The sequence below is a fragment of the Zea mays genome, chromosome 7, assembly GCF_902167145.1.
Source record: "Zea mays cultivar B73 chromosome 7, Zm-B73-REFERENCE-NAM-5.0, whole genome shotgun sequence".
Lineage (NCBI taxonomy): Eukaryota > Viridiplantae > Streptophyta > Magnoliopsida > Poales > Poaceae > Zea > Zea mays.
Genome location: NC_050102.1, coordinates 32,544,166 through 32,568,069, shown reverse-complemented (window position 1 = coordinate 32,568,069; position 23,904 = coordinate 32,544,166). Strand labels below are relative to the sequence as shown.

Below are 23,904 nucleotides of genomic sequence, written 5' to 3'. Positions count from 1 at the left end.
ACGGGCGGAGGGTCCACGCGTGGTATAGATAAAATTCATACTGTATCAATGGATAGACTTGAGTACATTGGCGTTTCCCAGCATCACTTTCCTGCCCATCCCTTTTTTTGAAAAAAAAATATATCGTTGCACTAAATCCAGCACGAAGTATCTAGTTATAAGCAAAATCCGCCACGGCAAGTCCTCGTTGCAACTCGCAATTGCAGACGCACGCTGATCATCAAGTCCAGCAAGGAAACAAACATAGAGCGTCATGGACGACGCGCAGTCCCGCTCCCATGAGCTAGCGACAGGATGGCCTCTTCTCCCCCAGCTGCTGGTGGTGCCACTCCTCCTCCTCCTCTGCCTGCTGTCGTCCGGGCGGAGGAGCAGAGAGCAAGGAGCAGCAGAACGAAGGCGTGCTCCCCCGGGGCCCCCGAAGCAGCTGCCGGTGCTAGGCAACCTGCTCCAGATAGGCAGCCGGCCGCACCGCTACTTCCAGGCGGTCGCGCGGCGGTACGGCCCCATCGTGGAGGTGCAGCTCGGGCGCGTGCGCACGGTCGTCGTCTCCTCGCCGGATGCTGCCAAGGAGGTCCTCCGGACCAACGACCTGCACTGCTGCAGTCGCCCCAACTCACCAGGCAAGTAGCTCAGCCCACACATCGCTGATAAGTTTAGGTTTCGCTCGCAAAATGCAAAAAAAAAGTGAAAATGATCCATTGAATAAGTATAGACACCCACCTTAGATTTATGACACGTATTTATTTATTTATCATGTTTTTAAAACGAAGTGTATATATATATTTTTCTAATTACTTTCCTCAATTTAAACAACAGTTTCATGTGTTACGTAGACATGCGTCGTAAATTTATGGATAGTTGTATAACGGGGATCGTCTTCATTCAATTTTTTTCCTAAAAAAAGAACTGGCCACGTGGGTCATGGGGCCTTATGCACGTGGACATATGCATGCATGACAAGAGTTCAGTCTTGGTTCCTGGTGGGATCAAAAGGGCATATGCACACGTTTACGGCCAAACTGTTTTTGGCAAAGCAAAGTAACATGTGTGGGACCGGATGGGAGGAGATCGTGGGATCACAGTTCACACAGTGAAAAAAGAGTATAGTCAACAGAGAAACTACTGTGCTTATATTGTTGTTTGTTACACACTCTGTCTAAAATAAAATTCGTTTTAGAGTGATACAATAATCAATTTATGTGTTTTGTATATATGTCTAGATTTATTATCATCTATTTGAATATAGACATAAAAATCAAGAGCTAAAACGGTTACTATTTTAGAACACAGAGAGTACTAATTACTCTCTATCTCAAATTAAAATCGGTTTTAAAATTTTAATGGATTCATATTATACTTCATGTATGTGTTTTACATATATGTTTAGATTCATTATTTGTTATCATATATGTAAAAAACATATATGTTTAGATTCATTATTCATTATCATATATGTAAAAAACTAATATTATTTTCGAATGAATGGAGTACTAGCTTACTAAAAATTAGTTAAAATTAGCTCCAATGTACCTAAACATGAGAGCTAAGAAGTAGGCTCACTATAGCAGGTAGCCATTTTCGCCGAAAATAAGGCCTTCGCCGTAGAAAATAACTTATTTTCAGTGGCTTTATGCCTATTTTCAGCGGTCTCTGGCCGCTAGAAAAAATTAGCTAAAAATAAGCCATTATTTTCGGCGACCGGCTCTCTAGCTATAGAAAATAACGGCTTATTTTCGGTGGCCGGCCTCTGGCCACTAAAAATAATGGCCACCGAAAATGTGCCATAATTATTTTCGGTGGCCTCCGTTGGCCGCTGAAAATTAACCATTTTAGAGAAAAAAATTGAAATAAATGCAAAAAACCAGCAATTTCAGCAACAATACAATCACAATAAAATGACAGAAACACTAATTCTAGAATTACACACATTTAACATAAAGTATCACAATTCTTCACAACCACATTGAAATTCACCAAAATCAAGTTCACAGTTCACAAATGGTTCACCACATCACAGTTCACAAATACATCACATAGTCCATTATAACATAAAACAAACTCACAATTCGGCACAAGACTCAAACCATCACATATCGGGGGCGTTGGAGTTGTGACCACTACCTCCAGAAGCGAACAACTCGTTGACGAAGTCGTGTAACTGGTTTGTATTCTAAAGAAAAAGAAGACATTAATAACGACAGTGTTTACATGACCACTATTCAAATGAAATATTTGTCAAACTAACCTCTCATGTAGTAGCTCCCTCTCCTGCATAAGCTCCTCCTGGTGCTGATATCACCGGTGGTGGCGTGTTGTGGCTCATGACCCCGGATCCCCACAAAATTAGGTTTAGTCAAGATTTGAAAGGTTAATACAAACGATAAGTCTCAACTAAATTGAAGCACATGAGGTGGAGGTAGCGGAGCCTGTAATCCCCACTGAGGCATCGGTGGCTGAAATTGAGGGAAAACGAATGGTTGCTGCTGTGCCTGCTCTGGAAACCAAGACTGTTGCAAATACAATATATTAGTTATAGGACAAATATCGACCATGTTGAGAATAAATAAGACACGTTCATTGCTTGTTGCGCCTATGCGTTGTAAGCAGCCACGTCCGGCGTGGGGCGTCGCGGCGGGTCACCGGGGCCAGTCGGTGTGGTAGCGCGGCGGCCGCACGGTGTGGGCAGGGGCCGGTCGGCGGCGGCGCGCTGGGCGGTGGGGACAGGGGCGCGACGGCGTGCTGGGCGGTGGGGGTAGGGGCACGGCGGCGTGGTGGGCCAGGGCCTGGGCAGGGGCGCAGCGGCGTGGAGGAGTGAGCGGCGCGGAGGACGCAACGGCACGATGAAGCGGAACACAGTAGGAGAAGAATGGAGAAGAAGGTCGGCCGTGCGGTTTAAATCACTAATTTTCGGCGGCCAGGGCTTGGCCGCCGAAAATAACTTTATTTTCGGCGGTCCGTAACGAGGCCACCAAAAATAGTGTTATTTTCGGCGGCCGGGCTCTGGCCGCCGAAAATATTGTACAGTGTTGTTGTGGCTAATCTTTTAGTTAAGCCTTTAACTAGCCAACTAGGTAGCAAATCATAACTAATTTAATTCAATTTTTAGTTATAACTAGTAACTAGCTATGTGTATTAAACATACCCTTATTCTAAGAACGAGGTAGAATGGGATGACTCCTCTTAATTGGTTGAGGGGAATGGGAAAGTCATGTTTCATGGTTTGTTTGGAGACACTAAATATGTGTTTGGTTGCATGCATTAGGAGAGCCAGACTCCTCACATGCATTGACTATAGCCTAACTTGTATTTGTTGTGTTGTATCCTAGAGGCTGGGCACGCACACAGTGATACAACCTAGGCTTATTTGTATCAAAGATACAGACATATTTGGCTAGCCAGGCTCGCGTGAGCCTAAATCTGTACACGTAGAATCACACGGTAAAATGTGGTGCCACTCATCAACCTTTTTTCTCTCTCTCTTTGATTCTTTTCTTTTCTCATCCAATTTTCTTTCATGTCCTCTAATTTTCATCCCGTCATAGGTGACGTCATAAGTGACGTAGACCATTACCTCTTAAATGGATCATGGATAAACATCTAAGCCTAATAGAATATAAAGCCGCATGCAGCGTATCGCTCCCGGATAGTACCACCTCGTTATTTGAAGGAGGACGAACAGTCGAGTAAGTTATAAAAAAGGGTGGTTCCACTTTTCAACTTATATCTTTCTCGTCTTTTTAGATAAGATAAAATGCAGTATCTATAATTTAATATATGGTACATGGACGATATCACTAGTAGAAAAAAAATTCTAAGCCTATGGTGGGGTTTAATATTTTACAGGCGGTTTCGGCTATCAAGCGCCAGTGATATTTCTAATGGTGGTTTCCTAATAAAACCATATGTACAAATCATATTTCTACAAACGGGTCCTTAAGAAAATTGTCACTAGAAATCTATAATTTCTATAGGCGGTTTTCTTACCGAACTTTCTGTAAAAATCTATTTCTAGTGGCAGTTTTCTTAAGAAACAGTCACTAAAAATCATTTTTATCCTGATTTTTTTGCGTTTTCAAATGAACTCGTATGAAAAAACTACCAACATAAAAGTTATAGATCTCTAAAAGTTATAATTTTGGCTCTCAAAAATTGTATCTAAATTTGTTAAATTTAAAATGAAATTTTGCAAACAACGGATGGGAAAAGTACCAAAATAAAACTTGTAGAACATTAAAAGTTATGAAACTTTGTAGTTGACAACTTTTTTGTTTGAATTCGATTACAGCTTAAAATAGAGGATTTTTATTCGTATTATTTTAATATGTGGGCAACAAAACCGCAATATAGATATGAAGTAAGTGATAGGTGGAGTGGTCAAGGGGGCTTTGTGTGAGGGTGAGGCGTGGTTCATATCCCACCATCCGCGCGTTGCATTTTTAATTTTGTGCAAAAAAATCTCGCGACTTGCAAGGTCTCCCCTAGTTAAAATAGTTTTTTTGCTATTTTTAAAACCTATTTTTTGTTTCTTAGAAAAGATTTTTACTTGTGGTTTTATTACCTCAACCACTAGTGGAAATCGATTTTCGCTAGCGGCTCTCAGTTACTCGTCTGTACAAATAATTAATTCTACTAGTCTCTAGCACTAGCGGTTCTAAAAAACGCTAGTTTAAATATGTTCATAACCGTCTATATAGAGCTTCTCAGTACTAGCGCACTAGTAGTAAAAAGCTCTATGCATGTGGTAGTGGCTCTATAGAGTAGAAAAAGGCTCTATCCAAACTCCATAAATTCCCAAGCCGTCGTGTAGCCGCGAATTTTGCGTGAAAAATGTCGCGACTTGCACAGGCGTGTAAAAAGGGGTTCTGAACCGCCTCTGTAGAGGTTGTTTGTACTAGTGGTAGAAAGTAGTCGAGTAGGATACATTATGGAGTTTGGATATCTATCATGGCACTTCCATATCTATCTATACCTAATAGTCCTTTTGTTTTGAAATTTAAGCCATCTACCTTTTCTAGATACATAGTAAAATCTATATATCTAGATATATATCAGAATCTATATACCTAGAAATCTATAACAACTTATAATTTAGAATGGGCAGTATTGAAGTGCAAAGATTTCTTCCCTATCAATCTGTTCTCTTTCTATTTTTTATCTCAACCCGTCACTCCTCACTCGATCAGCTATCTTGCTCTCTCTATTGTCCATGCCTCACTTCTCTCTCTTAGTCTCCCTAGTATGTACATCTATATGGTCGAGATGGCTAACTGAAGGAGTATGAATAATCAAGGGACCTAGGCCCTTATTAGGTTTTGATGATCAATGACAACACAAGATTATTGTGACTAACATGTGTTTTGTAGAGGCATTTGAGTTGGGTCACAATAATGATGATTATTTGGGCAACAAATGATGCTCATGTCCCTAATGATGGAATTTATTTCATTTTTTCAAAGGATTGAAGATAAGATTATGGACAAACTAAATATAAGTGTCAATTGGAGTTGAGAGACAATTAGGGTAGTTTAGGACTTCATTTTTTTTAACCTTTTGGTGTATTATAAACTAGTAGCTTGACCTAGGTGAGTCTAATTTTCTAGGTGTGGTGCACACTTATCAAACTTAGCACTTGATAGGTTAGTGGAGGCCCACAAATCTTTTGTAAAAAACCCCATTAACAATGTTTTTGAATTAGAAGTGAATTGAGGGTCAAGTTGGTGTCAGGCCTTGAGAGGATAGGATCATTGGACTATTGAATATGGTACAATGCCTATAGATGGGGTTGTTAGAGTCGAGCAATCGTTGGAACCTAGAGTCTTGCTCCATAATAACGTAAGGTTGTGGGAATATAAAGACATTGGAGACCAAACACCTCATCCACTCTATATCTCTTGCCCATTTCTTCAGCTAAAGAAACACATTGGAGACCAAACAGAAGCCTTTGCCTAGTGAGGTGTTTGGGATTTGATAATCACAAGATTAAGGACCTCATTAGTATATAAAGAGTAGCAAGTGTGCATCCACTTTCCTCATTAGACTTTCTTAGGTCAAGTGAGAGTTTGTGGTTGTTACTCTTGGTGATTGACATCACCTAGACAACTTAGTGGAGTTCAAGAGTTTGGTGTTCATCTAGTGAGATTATGGGTGATCAACTCATGGAGTAAACGGTTGTGGGTGATTCACCATGCTAGAGTCCCGAAGAATCAACACATAAAGATCTCTTGTCGGTCCTGAGGCCCGTGCCCCAATAAATCTCGAGGATCCCACCTCTACTGCACATAGGGTGAATACCTCTATCAGGTTGGGGCCCACTCCACCATGCCTAGCCCCCCTTGTCTCTTCCATGTTTGGGGATCATGCCTCTATTGTGCATATGGTCCTTGCCTTCAACACACTCACAGTACGTGCCTCTATTGCACATATAGTCCTTCCTCTGACGTGCTCGATGTCCATTCCTTTATTGCTCTTGAATCCCACACCTCCACTGATGGTGGGGTTGCCTTTGGAGCTACTGGACCTGAGGGACCCATCACCTTTAATACCATCGAAGCCATGGTCGCCCTAGGCATATCAGCGATTATGACATCCATAGTAAGTGCCACCTCGTCATGAGTTGGGTCGACACTCCTTGGCCACCTCAGGCAATGGACGCCCTAGTACTCTTGAGAGTGTCATTGGGGCCCACTTTATGGCATCTAGCACTCTACATAGAACTCATCACCGTTGCTAGACTAGGAAAAAAGTTCATTAAGACATATATAAAAAAGGAAAGATGAGTGTTTCTAGGCTACTCAGAGGAGCTAGTTGTCCACTCAACGCTAGGTTCTAGCAAAGGGGACCTCTAGATCCTACTTGTTGGTGCTTCCTTAGAGATGTCACTAGAGTGGGATGTCCTCTTCCTCGTGGTGTTGTTGGGGCTAGTCTCCTTCATTGAAACTCCTTTTACCCATTCTTGATTCCTCACTACTAGGGACCCCTGCCCTTGGTGGGCCGCCTCATCACTGGGGACTCCTACCATCTATAGGGACCCTGACTACACCCTCATCTGCTTTATGGACCTAGACAAATAAGAGATGACCTATTAGGGCCTCTATCCCCTATTAGTTGGAGAGGGGCATCATTTAGACCGCTTGATCGAAGGTCATGTCATCTTAAAATAGGTCAAAGGAGTCTGCTAGGGTGTCTACCATCTCGTCCTTATAAAACCTGACATAAAACTGCACTAGCATGGTGTTGGTGTTGGTGTGAAGATCTATGCTAGGCCTCGAACGAATTTGCATGACGTTGTCCTACTCCCGCATGACTCTTACATGCCTTTAGAAAGGGGAATACACTTGGAGGAGAAATGACCTAGGAGATTTGAGCTAGAGAGCCCTACTCCGACGGGCTCCTGAATCCTCTAAAGAATAGGTTCCCACATGTTGTTCATCTTAGGAAGATCTTCCCACCAAGATTGGTCCAACACTAGCTCGATAATCGTCATCTCCATGTACAAAGGCGACGAAGTGTGACCTAGACCTATGATGTGCGCTAGTGCTCCCACTTTCCTAAAAGATTTGTGGCCATGTATAGAGTTTGGTACTAGAGCCTGGTGCGAAGTTGAAAGTAGACTTTGGTAAAGTGATTTTTGGCCACTTAACGCTCGAAGAATAAAATAGTGATAGAAAATTTCTACACATGACCTCACCTCTATGAACGATTCGCACAAGTATATGGAAAGGTCGAGAGGGCAACAACATTGGGCATAAGATACCCAAGATCCAACCTAGAGGCTGTAATCGTCTAGTATGCAAAGAAGGAGGCAAGAAATAGAAAAGTTTAAGCCCACCATCACATGAGAATAAAAAAATCGTATTTTCTATGGACTCCTCCCGAGGGGGTCCATGATGGAGGGGGCAATGGCGGCACGAGCACTACCGGAATCACATTCTTTGTCGCGTGTCTAAGACACTCGGCAAAGACCATTTTATACTTGGCAAAGCCTTTGCCGAGTGTTCGGCAAACATTTTATCGGCAAAGGGTTCTTTGCCGAGTACTTTTTTTCGGACACTCAGTAAAGACTTTGCCGAGTATCGAAAAACACTCAGCAAAGAAAAGCACTCAGCAAATTAAGAATCAAAAAAATAAAAAAAAAAGCAAAACATTTTTAAAATTATAGGAATAACTCTCCAACCCTACCCCCCTATTACCATACCCATCACTCTATCATTTTTCACTATTATTTTAAAACAAATTTATATATTTTGTGAATGGTGAGATTCGAACTCGCAACCTCTTTCTCGCGTATACCCTCCTATACCACTAAACTACTACATCAATTATATCTACATTACGTTTTCATTCCTCATGTACTACAACAAACCGAGAGTAATTTGATTATTTAAGGCACTAAATGAATTCATTTGAAAATGTGACCAACTATAAAGTTGCATGATTTTTTGAGATCTACAAGTTTTATTTTGATAGTTTCTACATCCGAGGCCGTTTACAAAATTTGAATTTCAAATTTGTAAACTTCACACGAATTTTTCAATGGTAAGATGATTTCAAATCAAAAAGTTGTCGATTACAAAGTTTCATTACATTTCAAAACCTACAACTTTTATTTTGGTGGTTTTTCCATCGAGATAGTTTGAAAAATTCAAATTTCAAAATTCAAACATAGTTTTGCATGACAAGATGATTTCAAACCAAAACATTGTCAACTACAAAGTTTCATAACTCTTCAATACCTACAACTTTCATGTTGATGGTTTTTTTTGTTTCGAGGTCGTTTTAAAAATTCAAATTTTAAATTTTTTAAATTCATACGTAGTTTTCGTTGACAATATGACTTCAAATGAAAAAGTTGCCATCTACAAAATTCTATAACTTCTCAAGATCCACAAAGTTTATTTTGGTTGTTTGGTCATTTGTTCATCTCACATGATGGTTCTAACAATATGCACAAATTCTATACATCTCTCTCGTAGTTTCATAAACTACGAGAGAGATATAGGTTTTATGAACAAATGTATTTTTATTTTGTCATATGAAGAAATGTTCAAAATATAAATTGTACATCATGATGAGTTATACAAATTTGTAGTTGAAAACTTTTTCATTTGAATTAATTTACTTCTTTAAAATGTGATTTTTAAATTGTCTTTGCCTAGCGTTGAAAAAAAGCACTCGGCAAAGAGCTCTTTGCCGAGTGTTATATTTTTGACACTCGACAAAGAAGCTCTTTACCGAGTGTCAAAAAACACTCGGTATGTCGAGTGTCAAAAATAAAACACTCGGTAAAGAAACTCTTTGACGAGTGTCAAAAACAAAACACTCGGCAAAGAGCTTTTTTGCCGAGTGTTTTCTTTTACCGAGGGTTTTTTGCGTGGCACTCGACAAATAGCTTCTTTGCCGAGTGCCGAAAAAACACTCGGCAAAATATTTGGTACTCGACAAAGAGCCAAATTCCGGTAGTGGGGGGAGGGCCCACCAACGGCGGCACGACTATGGGAAAGGGGAGGGGAGGCTAGGTTGCTAGGTGGAGGGGTGATGTGGTCATTGAGGTGGGGCGACAAGGTAGTAGGAGGGTGAAGGAGGAAAGATGATCCAAATAACGTTGACATTGGTTGAGTGAGTAAGAGAAGTTATTTAGCGATCTGAACCGTTAGTTTTGATGACGTGTTATGGATGGGTGTAATTTATTTGGTGGATGGAGGGGAGATCATAGGGGTAAGGGTGATTTGGTTTGATGGGTTTAACAAAGTTTAAACTGGTGGATTATATAATGGTATTATATAATCATGGTTTTAAATCTCCCGTTATAGTTGTTTTGAGGGGAAATAGCTATTTGCTTTCGTGTACAATTTAGTCGCTATCTCTCGCTGTATCCCCATTTAGGCTCTTTTTGGTTTGGGGTGACTAAAGTGTGGTGACTAAACTTTAGTTCTTTAGTCTCAAGGGAGTGACTAAAAGTAACTAAAGTAGAAAGTTTAGTCTAGTGACTAAATGAACTAAACAGGACCTTAGTTGTTTGATCGAGGAGGCCAATCGCTAAATACCATAGCTCGCTATTTAAAACACCGGATATAAATATAATAGGAGATTCTCGACTCTTAAAGTAGGTTAGACCGTGTAGTAACTCCATTACGAGTAACATATAACCCAAAGTATCATACTGTCTCTGATGTTCATCAGGTCCCCGGATGCTTAGCTACGACTTCCTGGACGTGGCCTTCAGCCCCTACAGCGACTACTGGCGCGAGATGCGGAAGCTTTTCATCCTGGAACTCCTCAGCATGCGGCGCGTGCAGTCCTTCGCCTACGCCCGGGCTGCCGAGGTCGACCGCCTCGTCTCCTCCCTCGCCAGCACCCCTCCGGGTGCCGCCGTCGACCTCAGCGAGAAGCTGTACGCGCTCTCCGACGGCGTCGTGGGCACGGTGGCGTTCGGGAAGATGTACGGGTCAGCGCAGTTCGAGCGGAGCAGCTTTCAGCGGGTGATGGACGAGACGCTGCGGGTGCTTGGGAGCTTCACGTTCGAGGACTTCTTCCCGGCGTCCAGGCTCGCGCGGTTCGCCGACGTCCTCACCGGAGCCGCCGGCCGGAGGAGCCGCATATTCCGCCAGATCGATCGTTTCTTCGATTCGGTTATCGATAAGCACCTCGAGCCGGAGAGGCTGCAGGCCGGCGTGCAGGAAGACATGGTCGACGCACTCGTGAAGATGTGGAGGGAGGAGCAGGCGGATGGTTATGAGGCTCCTCATGGATTAACGCGTGATCATATCAAGGGAATCCTCATGGTACTTTCACTATCTATATGATCCAATATAATCCCTATGTTATAGTATCATGTAGATTAGCAGTTTAGTGAACCACACTGTCCTTACATACATTCGTGTAAAATTCAGAACACATTTGCAGGTGGCATCGACACCTGTGCTGTAACAATGATCTGGATCATGGCCGAGCTCATGAGGAACCCTAGGGTCATGCAGAAAGCGCAAGCCGAGGTCCGCACCTTGGTGGGAAACAAACCAAGGGTGGACGAAGAAGACGTCAAGAGCCTCAGCTACCTGAAGATGGTGGTGAAAGAGAACTTCAGGATCCACCCACCGGGGACCTTGTTGATTCCACGGGAGACCATGAGGAGCTGCGTCATTGGCGGCTACGACGTGCTGCCAGGCACAAGGATTTTCGTGAACGTTTGGGCAATGGGAAGGGATCCTAGCATCTGGGATCGCCCGGAGGAGTTCAGTCCCGAGAGGTTCGAGGGAAGTCATGTCGACTTTAGAGGCTCCAGTTTTGAGCTCCTCCCGTTCGGCTCAGGACGAAGGTCATGCCCTGCCATCGCCATGGGTGTCGCCAATGTGGAGCTTGTCTTGGCCAACCTGTTACATTGCTTTGATTGGCAGCTCCCTGAAGGGATGGTGGAGGAGGACATCGATATGGAAGAAACAGGGCAGCTTGCTTTTAGGAAGATGGTGCCTCTTTGTCTTGTGCCTATTAAGAGAGTATAAATGTATAATTGCACTGGAAGGATGATAGACTATACGTGCATTCTCTTGACATATATTCAGTTCAAATAAACTACTTTAAATATTTTCGTTTGATAATGTTACAATCCTGCACTTTTGTTTCCATAGCATGCATATACACGCGCATAATATTTAAATGCATATATTCTTCAAAGGAATTCAGAAATGTGGATCTAAAAGTTAATTAGCAATATTGCAGACAACTTGGATATATCATATTTCTCAGATATATTTGGAATTTTGAGTGTGAAGCGTGGCAGCTCCTTATTTCAACATTATGCATTATTTTGGCAAATATATGGTGCAAAATATCGAGTTCTTAGCCTATAGTAAGCTGGTGTTTTTTCCTAGTACTGTCTAAGAGCATCTCCGGTAGTTCCCAAAAGAACTTCTTAAATTGATGATTTAGAGAAATAGTATTAAATCTGCTCTCCAACAGCTCTCGGAATGAACTTAATAAATTTATCAAGTTTCTATCCTACCCCATTTTATCAATATATTTAGCTAGAGTATTCCAACTCCCGAGAGCTCCCGAAAATTAATCTGGCGCCAAATTTTTCCTTCACCGTGTATTCCAGACGATAAAAACAGACGCAAATTGGTTTCTTCCTCGTCTCGCCGCCAGACGCGATAAAAAACAGAAATCCTTGGGTCCACAAAGGATTTGAAAAATTGATTTAAGTGCCTACATATACGGAACTGTTGGAGATAAATGGTTTTTTTACTCCCATACCATAATTACCAACTTCCTAAACAGTTATTTAAGGATCTATTCTATCGGGAACACCTGGAGTTGCTCTAAGGAGCTCTCCGCGTGTGTTCACCCAAAGTTTTTGTCGGTACCATGGAGTACCCGCTCCTACCATCTCAAGACAAATACCCCCATAGTTACCCGTAACCACGTACTAAGGAACCGAACAGCCGGATCCAAAGGTCTAGACCCGTCTGATGGAGCCATTGGCCTCCGGACTTGCTCCCTGCTCGGGGACAGGTCGTGTCCCCGGAGTGAAAAAGCATAGGGACTCACTACCGGAATTTGGCTCTTTGCCGAGTGTCAAGTTCTTTACCGAGTGTTTTTGTCGGACACCGCAAAAAAACCCTCGGTAAAAGAAAACACTCGGCGAAAAAACTCTTTGCCGAGTGTTTTATTTTTGACACTCGGCAAAAAGTTTTTTTGCCGAGTGTTTTTTTTGACACTCGGCAAAGAGCTCTTTGACGCGTGTTTTTCCCTACACTAGGCAAAGACGATTTAAAAATGTCATTTTAAAGCAGTAAATTAATTCAAATGAAAAAGTTTTCAACTACAAATTTGTATAACTCATCATGATGTACAATTTATATATTGAACATTTCTTCATATGACAAAATAAAAATAAATTTGTTCATAAACCCTATATCTCTCTCGTAGTTTATGAAACTACGAGAGAGATGTATAGAATTTGTGCATATTGTTAGAACCATCATGTGAGATGAAAAAATGACCAAACAATCAAAATAAACTTTGTAGATCTTGAGAAGTTATATAAGTTTGTAGTTGACAACTTTATCATTTAAAGTCATATTATCAACAAAAACTACGTCTATATTTAAAAAAACCACCAACATGAAAGTTGTAGGTATTGAAGAGTTATAAAACTTTGTAGTTGACAATATTTTGGTTTGAAATCATCTTGTTTTGCAAAACTATGTTTGAATTTTGAATTTGAATTTTTCAAACTATCTCGGATGGAAAAACCACCAAAATAAAAGTTGTAGGTCTTGAAATGTAATGAAACTTTGTAATTGACAACTTTTGGATTTGAAATCATCTTATCATTGAAAAATTCATGTGAAGTTTTCAAATTTAAAATTCAAATTTTGTAAACGGTCTCAGATGCAGAAACTATTAAAATAAAACTTGTAGATCTTAAAAAGTTATGCAACTTTATAGTTGGTCACATTTTCAAATAAACTCATTTAGTGCCTTAAATAATCAAATTACTATCAGTTTGTTATAGTATATGGGGAATGAAAACGTAATATACACATAATTGGTGTAGTAGTGTAGTGGTATAGGAGGGTATGCGCGAGAGAGAGGTTGCGAGTTCGAATCTCACCATTCACAAAACATATAACTTTGATTCAAAATAATAGTGACAAATGATATAGTGGCAATATGTAAGGTAAATAGGTAGGATGGTTTGGAGAGTTGTTCCTATAATTTTAAAAAATGTTTTGCTGTTTTTTTATTTTTTTCGATTCTTAATTTGCCGAGTGTTGTTCTTTGCCGAGTGTTCGAAAAAAGTACTCGGCAAAGAACCCTTTGCCGATAAAATATTTTCCGAGTGTTCTTTGCCGAGTGTTACACTCGGCAAAGGATTTGTCGAGTGTAAAATAGCATTTGTCGAGTGTCTTAGAACACGATTCCGGTAGTGACTACTACCATGAGACCAGACCCTCGGAAAGGAGGGCAAGTCTCCAAGCTAGCATGCTCTCTTGGTCCCCACTCTCCACTCTTGGAGAGGTCTTGTGTCGCTACATGGCATGTGGTATAAACCTTCGGCAGGAAGCTTGCTCATCTACATACATTTAATGCAGGTGGTTGAGGCATACACTGCTAGCGTAGGGCATGGGCCAACTTTTGACAGGGCGTACAGGCTCACCGAGGCGGGCAGTAGTGTCTCAGCGCCATGTGCATGGGCGGCACCCATCATAAACAACTACTGCCCTAGGCAAAGCACCATCTACAACACATTATTAGAGGCCACAACTCGATTCTATCATCATAACTCCTATGTATGTCAGCATAGCTAACTCTACTCTGCTAGCTTGCATGGCACGACAAAGGCATGCCCGGTCAGAAGGCCAACATGAAGGCCAATGGTAGAGATCTCCACCTGCCACAACATTTAATGCAAATGTTGTGCATTATTGAATACTAGATCCCTGAGGCCACCTGTCGTGACACAACGACCCTATGCGTGCCCTCCTTAGACTATAAAATGGAGGGCATACACGATATGAAGGGGAGCAAGACTTATACACCCTCAGACTCCTAGCAGGCACACTTGTGCACCCCCAAAGCTATACAACTCACAAGTGAACGTAGAGTATTACGCTCCGGCGGTATGAACCACTCTAAATTTATGTGTTCTTGCACCATCTCAGACTAAATCTAGGCTTCCCCTTTGTTCTTAGGATTAGGCGAGTGCCCTCCACCACCTGTCTGGAGACTATCTTTGTCGGCGTTTCGACCCCGGGGGTCCCTGGATCGACGAGTAAAATTGTCGTTGCGTGCCCCAGCCCAGATGGGTTGGCGCGAGACGGAACACGAAGGGGGGGGGGGGGGGGGGGAAACCGCGGCTCGTGTTATCCTGCGCCAGAGTGGGTGCGCTTGCAGTAGGGGTTACAAGCGTTCGCGAGGGAGAGAGGGAGTCCCGCGCGACCACCCTTCCGTATGAGGGCCCTGGACCTTCCTTTTATAGATGCAAGGAGAGGGTCCAGGTGTACAATGGGGGTGTAGCAATATGCTAACGTGTCCGGCAGAGAGGAGCTAGAGCCCTATGTACATGCCAACGTGGCTGTCGGAGAGGTGCTAGAGCCCTGTGTACGTGGTGTCGTGGCCGTCGGAGGAGCGTTTGAGCCCTGTAGAAGCACAACTGTCGGGGCTGTCGGGACCTTGCTGACGTCTCCTTGCTTCCGTAAGTGGCTGAAAGCCATCGTCGTCATGGACGCACGTGGGGAGCCATCATTACTTGTTACCGGGGCGAGCCTGGATGGGACGCCGGTTTTGTTCCCCCGTAGCCTGAGCTAGCTAGGGGTAGGGTAATGATGTACCCCCTGCAGCATGGTCGGTCCGAGCCCAAGGTCGGGCGAGGTGAAGACTCCTCCTGAGGCCGAGGCTGGGGTCGGGCGATGACGCAATTCCGCCCGAGGTCGAGGTTGTGGCCGGGCCCTGGGGTCGGGCGAGGCGGAGACCACCTTCCGAGGTCGAGGTCGAGATCGAGCCCTAGGGTCGGGCGAGGCGGAGTCCACCTTCCGAGGCTGAGGCGGGGGCCGAGCCCTGGGGTCGGGCGAGGCGGAGACTTCTCCCAAGGCCGAGGCCCAAGGTCGGGCGAGGCGGAGCTTCCTGTGGCGCCTGAGGCTGGACCCAGCTGCTGTCAGCCTCACCCTGGCGGGTGGCACAGTAGTCGGAGAGGGGCGAGTGGCGCTGTTTTCCTGTCAGGTCAGTCAGTGGGAGGGCGAAGTGACTGCGGTCACTTCGACCTTGCCGACTGAGGCACACGTGTCAAGATAATGCGCCAGGCGATCCTTGCATTGAATGCGCCTGCGATACGGTCGGTTGGTGAGGTGATTCGGCCAAGGTTGCTTCACAACGAAGCCTGCCCGAGCTGGGCTTCGGGCGAGTCGAGGGTGCGCCCGTTGCTGAGGAGGCCCTCGAGCGAGACGTGAATTTGCCTAGGACTACTGTTCTTGCCCGAGGCTGGGCTCGGGCGAGGCGAGATTGTGTCCCTTGAGTAGACGAAGCCTTGACCTGAATTGCGCCCATCAACCTCTGCAGTTTGTGCTGATGGTGATTACCAGCCGAGTTTAGGAGTGTTGGGGGTACCCCTAATTATGGTACCCGACAGTAGCCCCCGAGCCTCTAAGGGAGTGTTGGTACTCGATTGGAGGCTTTGTCGCACTTCTTAGCAAGGGGACCGGCCTTTCTCGGTTATATTTTGTTCCGATGGGTGCGCGCGAGCGCACCCGCCGGGTGTAGCCCCCGAGGCCTCGGAGGAGTGGTTTGACTCCTCCGAGGTCTTAATGCCTTTCGTGATGCCTTGGCCGGTCTGGTTGTTCCCTCATGTGATCTGATGGTAGTCCGGGTGCATGGTCAGGTTCCGAGTTTTCAGGTTGGTTTGTTGACGCTGTCAACGGTTTGGCCGGAGGCGGGTTTGCGAGAGCAGCCCCCGAGCCTCTGCACAGAGCGAGAGGATGATCAAGGACTGACTCGACTTTTATCATACGCCCATTCGTCGCCTTTCCTCAAGGAGGAGGGGGAAAGCGCCATGTTGCCCTCGGAGGGCGCCGAACATGGTGTCTCCAGTGAGTTGCTAACGGGTGATCTGAGTGGACGCCCGTGCCCCGTTCGATAAGGGTCAGCTAGTGGCCCAGAGGCGCGCTCCAAAAGTACCTGCAGGTGATTTGTCGGACCCGGTCCCGTTTGATAGGGTCCGAGGGCTCGATGCCTCCCTCTGATGGGACTCCATTACAAAATCGCTCTTGCTGGTCTCAGAAATATCCTAGGGTACCTCGGAAGCGTAGCCCTAGCCTCGGCCATGTATCGGACGTACCCAGAGTCATGCCTCGCTCTGCGTGCTCTGGGGCGGCTGTCGAACCCTTCGAGGGGCCAGCCTTCGAACCCCTGATCAGTAGTGGTGCCAGCCCGAGTGCTCTGAGGCGGCTGTCGAACCCTTCCGAGGGGCCAGCCTTCGAACCTCTGATCAGTAATGAGCCTGAAGCCCGAGTGCTCTAGGGCGGCCGTCGAACCCTTCCGAGGGGCCAGCCTTCGAACCCCTAATCAGTAGGAGGGCTCGGGGCCTGCTTCCTTCGTGGAGAAGGATCCCTTTCGAAATATCCCCTTTCCCGGTCCCTGTAGCAAGAGAGAGAGAGAGAGAGGGGAAGAAGAAAAGGATACGAATTTAAACGATGTGGCGCACATTTTTTGACGCTGTCATCATGGCAGAGGTGAAACGTCGCCCGCTTCGCCTACCAAAGGTGTCGCTTGCCCTGTCGCGAAGTTAATGCGACGGGACGGGTGGTTCGCGGGGCAGCCGTTGCGCGTGCGCGAGTCGTTCGAGGAACGGGCGTTTCGCCTTCGAGTTTGAATTTCGCGGCGGGTTCGGGCGAAGTGTTGAACGGGTCTTGCCCGAGTCTTTATATACCCGGAAGAGGGACCGATGGTGGTTCTTGACTCTGCTGCTCGCCTCCTGCTTTGGTTTCCGCAACCTAAGGGAATAGCCAGAGAAAGAAAACCGCACACCTTGTCCGCTCCGCCACCACCCCCTTCATTTGGCGATGGCCGACCGGGTAACCGTCGTTCCGCCGCGCGACCCGTGGCCTTTCTCCACCGTCACGGTGGACGATCTGGAGGCCCTTGTCGCCGATGGTTTGCTCCGTCCCCTCTCCGGTGACCCGCGGCCGGAGTGGATGGTCCCTCCGAGCGGGGCCGACCCAACCCCGCCACCGGGGTATGTGCTGAGTTTTGTCTCCTTCCACGAGCGGGGGTTCGGAGTGCCAGCAAGCCGTTTCATGCGGGCGCTCCTGCATTACTATGGGGTGGAGCTGCACAACTTCAACCCCAACTCCATTGCGCAAGCGGCCATCTTCACGGCGGTTTGCGAAGGCTTTTTGGGGATTGACCCCCACTGGGATCTGTGGACCCATCTCTTCTCCGCGGAGCTTTTTGCCTTGACGATGGGGGAAAAGAAGGTCCGCATGGCGGTGCGGGCCGGTGGCTGCACCCTCCAGTTGAGGTAGGTGCGCGCGCAGCAGTACACCCCTGCCATCCTTGTGTCTTCGAACAAGGGGTGGAAGCGCCGGTGGTTTTACCTCCGGAACGACGATGGAAGGCTCCCGTCGTTTTCTCAACGAGTGGTGACTGCCGCCGGCAGCAACTGGCGCTATGGGGCCACACGCGAGAAACAGGAGAAACTCCAGCCCCTTCTGGAGGCCTTGCAAGAGTTACGAGATGGGGGGCTCACCGCCGCGGGGGTGGTTGCCGCCATCCATCGCCAGAGGGTGCTTCCCTTGGCAGAGCGGCGGTTGCCGCTTTCGGAGATGATGTCGGGGGTCGACTTGGAGGGTTCGCAGATGTCCTCGGTCTCCCTCTCTGCCGATGACCTCCGTAGGCGGGTAGCGGGCACGGTAGGGAGGCTGGACACCGGCGCCCTTACCCAGCCCTTGATGCGTCCCGAGCGTGGGTGCGTGTCCCTGGTGAGTGTCCGCTCCTTCTCCTATCTTGTGTTAGGTTGCCTTTGATTCTCGCAGTCGGGATTTCCGTTCGTCTCCAGGAGTTGGGGTTTTACAAGCCTTCCCTGCCACCGGTCCCAGAGGACGTGGTGGACCGAGCCGCACGGAGGGTCGCTGCGGAGAAGAAGGAGAAGAAGGACACGGAAAAGGCTCGGGCTCGCGAGCGGATGTGGGCTCGGGACGCCTTGGAGAGGCGTCGTCGGAGGCAGGAGAGGGACGGGCTCCCGAGGGAGCCGTCACCGGAGACGCCTGACAACGACGATGACGACGATGATGACGAGGACGATGACTTGGCGGCCCGCCTTGGCCTCAGCCCAGATCTGAGGTTGGGCCAGGGGTCGTTGAGCCAGCCCCCGAGTGGGCTGGCGCCGTCGGTATCTGGGGCCGGGACATTAGGGTCCCGGTCCGAAGAGCAGGGGCAGGCTGAGGGGGTACTTGACCCCTTGGCTGAGGTAGTTGAGGTGACTCCAGGGAGTCGGGCCGACCTGCCTGTCTCCCAAGAGCAGTCGCTCGTGCCGGCTGTACAGGAGGTTGATCCTCGGGCCGTCGTGACGGCGCATGGGCAGGCCGTCCCTCCGGCGCCCCGGGTGCCCGAAGTGGGAACGGCGCCAAAGCCGGCAGCGGGGCAAACCTCGGCGGCGCCTGCGGGGACCGAGGCCTGAGGGGCCTCCCCGCAGGCACGATTCGCCTTGGTCCGGAGCGGGTAAGTATCTGAGGATACCTCTGTTTTGGCTCCTTCTTCGTGTGTCCTGATCCTACTTTACCTTTTCCTTTCAGCAAACGGAGGCACGGTTCAGCCGGTCTGGCTCCCAGGAAGGCCCTTAAGACGGTGCCGGCTTCTGCAGCCAGTGCCGCACCGCGCCACACCGGTTGGCTGGCCTCCGCACAAGACGCCCTCAAGCGGGGGGCCCAGGCGGCACGAATTGCCATGGGGCAAGCCCCCCAGGCCGACCCTCCGTCGGGGCGGCCATCGTGCCGGGGGAGGCTACTGGCGTGGCCGCGGCCCTGAGCCCACCCGACGTGTTGCCGGCGCCGGCCCCAACTTCTGCCGAGGCCATTGCTGTTTTGCCCGTGGAGCCACCCGTCGCCTCTGATACTGGGACGGCTGAGGTGCCGCTGCTCGAGGTCGTCTCCGACCTTCCCAGTCTCGGCCATAAGGAGGGGCGGCGCTGTTGCCGAGGTCGGTGATCGGAAGCCCACCTCCTTAGCCGAGGTGGTACCCGATGCGTCGACTGCAGGGGGTCCCGACGCCTTGGAGGAGGGGTGCGCAGAACCGCGGCCCGTGTTAGGGAGCGACAACCTCATCCCCGTGCGGCGCGATCCCAACGAGTGGCGTGGGCAGGCGCTCCGGTTCTGGACCCGTGGTGCCTCGAAACCCCTCTTCATCCTTGACGACGAGCGGGAGGAGCAGTCTCAGGATGAGCTTCGTGAGTATGCCGAGGTAGCGATGGGGTCGCTTCGGTCGACCATGGAGATCCTTTCCAGGGACGTTCCCAGGGTCCTCTAGGAGAAGATTTCAGGCATACCTTTAGCGTGACCAGGGCATTCTTTGTGACACCCTGCTTCCCTTCTTCAAGATCTGACGGATCCGAGCACCGCTAAGTTGCTGTTCATCTGCCACAAGACCGATGTCTGGGGTTCGCTGCGGTTCCTGAGGGCCGCGCTTACCGAGGCTACCGAACGCCTCGCCCAACGGAGCACCGAGGCGGCGGACCTCTGGTTGCTCTGTGATGAGCTGGAGGTGGAGGCAACGGTGGCACGGGCAGAGGCGACGTCGGCACGGGCAGAGGCGCAGCAGTGGCAGCTGGAGCTTGGCCAGGTCATTGGCGAGCGGGACCAATCTCGGAACCAGGCTGCCGAGGCTGTAAGCCGGGCCGAGGCCCTTGGGGGCCAGCTAGCCAAGGTGTCTGCTCGGGCCGGAGCCCTTGCGGAGGACCTGGCCGTGGCGGTCGGGTCTGCCCAGTCCGCCCAAGCCGCAGCCTCGGAGCAGCGTGCCCGGGCTGAAGGTATGTTTCGACCGCTTTGTGACTTCGATTTATCTTCATTCTTCAACTCAAGTCTGAAGAATTCTATTTGGCTGTTTGTAGAGTTCGAGACAGCTCTCAGCGAGTCCGTCAAGGCTCTTGCCCAGGCGGCTGAGCAGAAGGAGGCCGACCGCGTGGCCATGTCCGAAGCTATCTCGGCCTTCTGCCTGGTCCTTGGCCTCGATGATGTCCCCTCAGGTAGCTCCCCCCAGAGCCGCCTGCGGACCTTGGGCGGCCATGTACGCAGCAGACTCCGCGAGGCGCTGCATCACGGCGTTAGGCGGGCCTTCGTCGTGCTCGCTTCCCACTACGACGTAGATCTGGAGTGGGTCAACGAGGGGTACTGTCTACCCGACGAAGATGAGGCTGCCTAAGCCGAGGTCCAGAGGCTTGACGCAGCCGTCGCGGGCCCAAGCGCGGTGCTGGCGTCCTCCTTCGAGGTGGAGATCCTTCCGCCCGTGTCGCCGTCCGAGGTCGAGCCAGATCTCGCCGAGGGTGGAGACGGCACCGAGGGTGGAGATGAAGCCGAGGGTGCCGCTCCTCCCCCGAGTGATGCCTGATTCTGCCGGAGCAGTCTGTTTGGAGTATGCATGTGGCTTTCGTGGCTGCCGAGGCCTAAACACTTTGTTGTCGTGTTATAAAGCTGTGTTTCTTTTCCTCTCGTTTCGAGTATACGGACTTGTTCGTCAGTAGAAAAATCGTTTATCCGAGTAAGAGTTACTTTTCGCGGAAGGTGACGAGTGAGGTATCCGTATCCCGGAGGCGTAGGAGTCCCTCGGCTCGGTCGGCCTTGCCGCTTACGTGCGCTCTTACTCGTTCTGCTATTGATATAGTCGGAAAGCACGAAAGTCGTTTTGGTAGAAAACTTTTCCGAGGAAAATTTTGACGCAGAGGGGGTCCCCCCTTCTAGCCCCCGAGGGAGGGTCGGGCTTTGCCGAGGCAAGGCTGACCCTTCCTTGACGGTTAGACTTTATTTGTGTATGTATAGAAAACGAGGTATATGAACGACTTGAAAACATCTTAAGGGTAAAAGCGACGTAGCTATCGGATGTTCCAAGCGTTGCTGTAGACCTCGCCTTGATCGTTGGCCAGCTTGTATGTTCCGGGCTTCAATATCTTGGCGATGATGAATGGCCCCTCCCAGGGAGGAGTAAGCTTGTGGCGCCCTCGGGCGTCTTGCCGCAGCCAAAGCACCAAGTCTCCTACTTGGAGGTCTCGGGGCCGAACCCCTCGGGCGTGGTAGCGTCGCAGAGCCTGCTGATATCGCGCCGAGTATAGTGAGGCCACGTCCCGAGCTTCTTCCAGCTGGTCCAGCGAGTCTTCTCGGCTGGTCTGGTTGCTTTGGTCGTCGTACGCCCTTGGCCTCGGGGAACCGTATTCTAAGTCTGTGGGCAAGATAGCCTCGGCCCCATAGACTAGAAAGAACGGCGAGAAACCCGTGGCCCGGCTTAGCGTCGTCCTCAGACTCCAGACCACCAAGGGTAGTTCCTTCATCCACCGCTTGTCGAACTTGTTGAGGTCGTTGTAGATCCTCGGTTTAAGTCCCTGCAGAATCATGCCGTTGGCACGCTCCACCTGCCCATTTGTCATGGGGTGAGCCACGACGGCCCAGTCCACCCGGATGTGGTGGTCCTCGCAGAAGTCCAGGAACTTCTTGCCAGTGAACTGGGTGCCATTGTCGGTGATGATGGAGTTCGGGACCCCGGAGCGATGGATGATGTTGGTGAAGAACGCCACCGCCTGCTCGGACCTGATGCTGGTTAGGGGTCGGACCTCGATCCACTTGGAGAATTTGTCGATGGCGACCAGCAGGTGCGAGAAGCCCCCGGGTGCCTTCTGCAAGGGATCGACGAGGTCCAGACCCCACACAACAAACGACCAAGTGATTGGTATTGTCTGCAGGGCCTGAGCGGGTAGGTGCGTCTGTCTCGCGTAGAATTGACACCCCTGGCAGGAGCGTACAATCCTAGTGGCATCGGCCACCACGGTGGGCCAGTAGAAGCCTTGTCAGAAGGCGTTCCCAACGAGGGCTCGAGGTGCTGCGTGGTGACCGCAAGCCCCCGAGTGTATCTCTTGCAATAGCTCCTGCCCTTCGGCGATGGATATGCATCGTTGGAGAATGCCTGAGGGGCTGCGGTGGTAGAGCTCCTTTTCATCGCCCAGTAAGACGAACAACTTGGCGCGCCGCACCAGTCACCGAGCTTCGGCTTTGTCAAGGGGGAGCTCTCCTCGGTGGAGATATTGCAGGTACGGGGTCTGCCAGTTTCGATTAGGCGTGACCCCATTCCGCTCTCCCTCAACACGCAGTGCCTCACCCTCGGCGGCCGGGGGTGCCTCGGACTGGGCCGAGGCCTCCTCGGGCTGGGCCGAGGCTTCCCCGGGCTCGGGCGTGTCATCGGTCTTGACAGAGGGTTCATGTATGTCTCTGGAGAAGACATCCGGGGGAACCGTTGTCCGCCCCGAGGCTATCTTAGCTAGCTCATCCGCAGTCTCGTTGTACTGTCGGGCGACGTGGTTGAGCTCGAGTCCGTAGAATTTGTCTTCCAGGCGCCGAACCTCGTCGCAGTAGGCCTCCATCTTCCGGTCGCGACAGTGGGAGTTCTTCATGACTTGGTCGATGATAAGCTGCGAGTCGCCACGAGTGTCGAGGCGCCGAACCCCTAGCTCGATGGCGATGCGCAACCCGTTAACCAGAGCCTCGTACTCGGCCACGTTGTTTGACGCCAGGAAATGGAGGCACAACACGTAGCGGAGGTGCTTCCCGAGGGGTGAGATGAAAAGCAGGGCCGCACCTGCTCCTATTTTCATCAGCGACCCATCGAAGTACATGGTCCAGAGTTCCAGTTGGATCGGAGCTGTTGGTAGCTAGGTGTCGATCCATTCAGCCACAAAGTCTGCCAAGACTTGGGACTTGATGGCCTTCCGAGGAGCGAACGAGATCGTCTCGCCCATGATCTCCACCGCCCACTTTGCTATCCTACTTGAGGCCTCTCGGCACTGGATGATCTCCCCCAGGGGGAAGGATGACACCACAGTCACCGGATGAGACTCGAAGTAGTGTCACAACTTTCGTCGTGTCAGAATTACTGTGTACAGTAGCTTCTGAATTTGCGGGTAGCGGGTCTTGGTCTTGGATAGCACCTCGCTGATGAAGTAGACCGGCCTCTGGACAAGCAGTGCATGCCCTTCTTCTCGTCTCTTGACTACGATCGCGGCGCTGACCACCTGAGTGGTTGCGGCTACGTAGATCAAGAGGGCTTCTCCTGCAGCGGGGGGCACCAAGATGGGCGCACTTGTAAGGAGTGCCTTTAAGTTTCCGAGGGCTTCCTCGGCCTCGGGGGTCCAAGAGAAGCGCTCGGTCTTCCTTAAGA

The 23,904-nt window shown here is 49.1% G+C and overlaps 1 protein-coding gene across 1 annotated transcript; it reads left to right on the top strand.

The window, feature by feature from the left end:
• The first annotated feature begins 205 nt into the window (after positions 1-205).
• LOC100273473 (uncharacterized) lies at positions 206-11,592 on the top strand. Its single transcript, NM_001147910.1, has 3 exons — positions 206-620; positions 10,180-10,781; positions 10,890-11,592. Exons 1-3 carry the CDS (start codon positions 254-256, stop codon positions 11,496-11,498), a joined length of 1,578 nt encoding a protein of 525 aa, NP_001141382.1. The 5' UTR covers positions 206-253; the 3' UTR covers positions 11,499-11,592.
• The last annotated feature ends 12,312 nt before the right edge of the window (positions 11,593-23,904 follow it).

Bases quoted from the DNA above. Each gene is read 5' to 3' on its own strand.
- LOC100273473 (NM_001147910.1), top strand. From the start codon at position 254: ATGGACGACGCGCAGTCCCGCTCCCATGAGCTAGCGACAGGATGGCCT. The intron at 621-10,179 runs GCAAGTAGCTCA...GATGTTCATCAG, and splicing joins CAGTCGCCCCAACTCACCAG to GTCCCCGGATGCTTAGCTAC. The intron at 10,782-10,889 runs GTACTTTCACTA...TGTAAAATTCAG, and splicing joins ATATCAAGGGAATCCTCATG to AACACATTTGCAGGTGGCAT.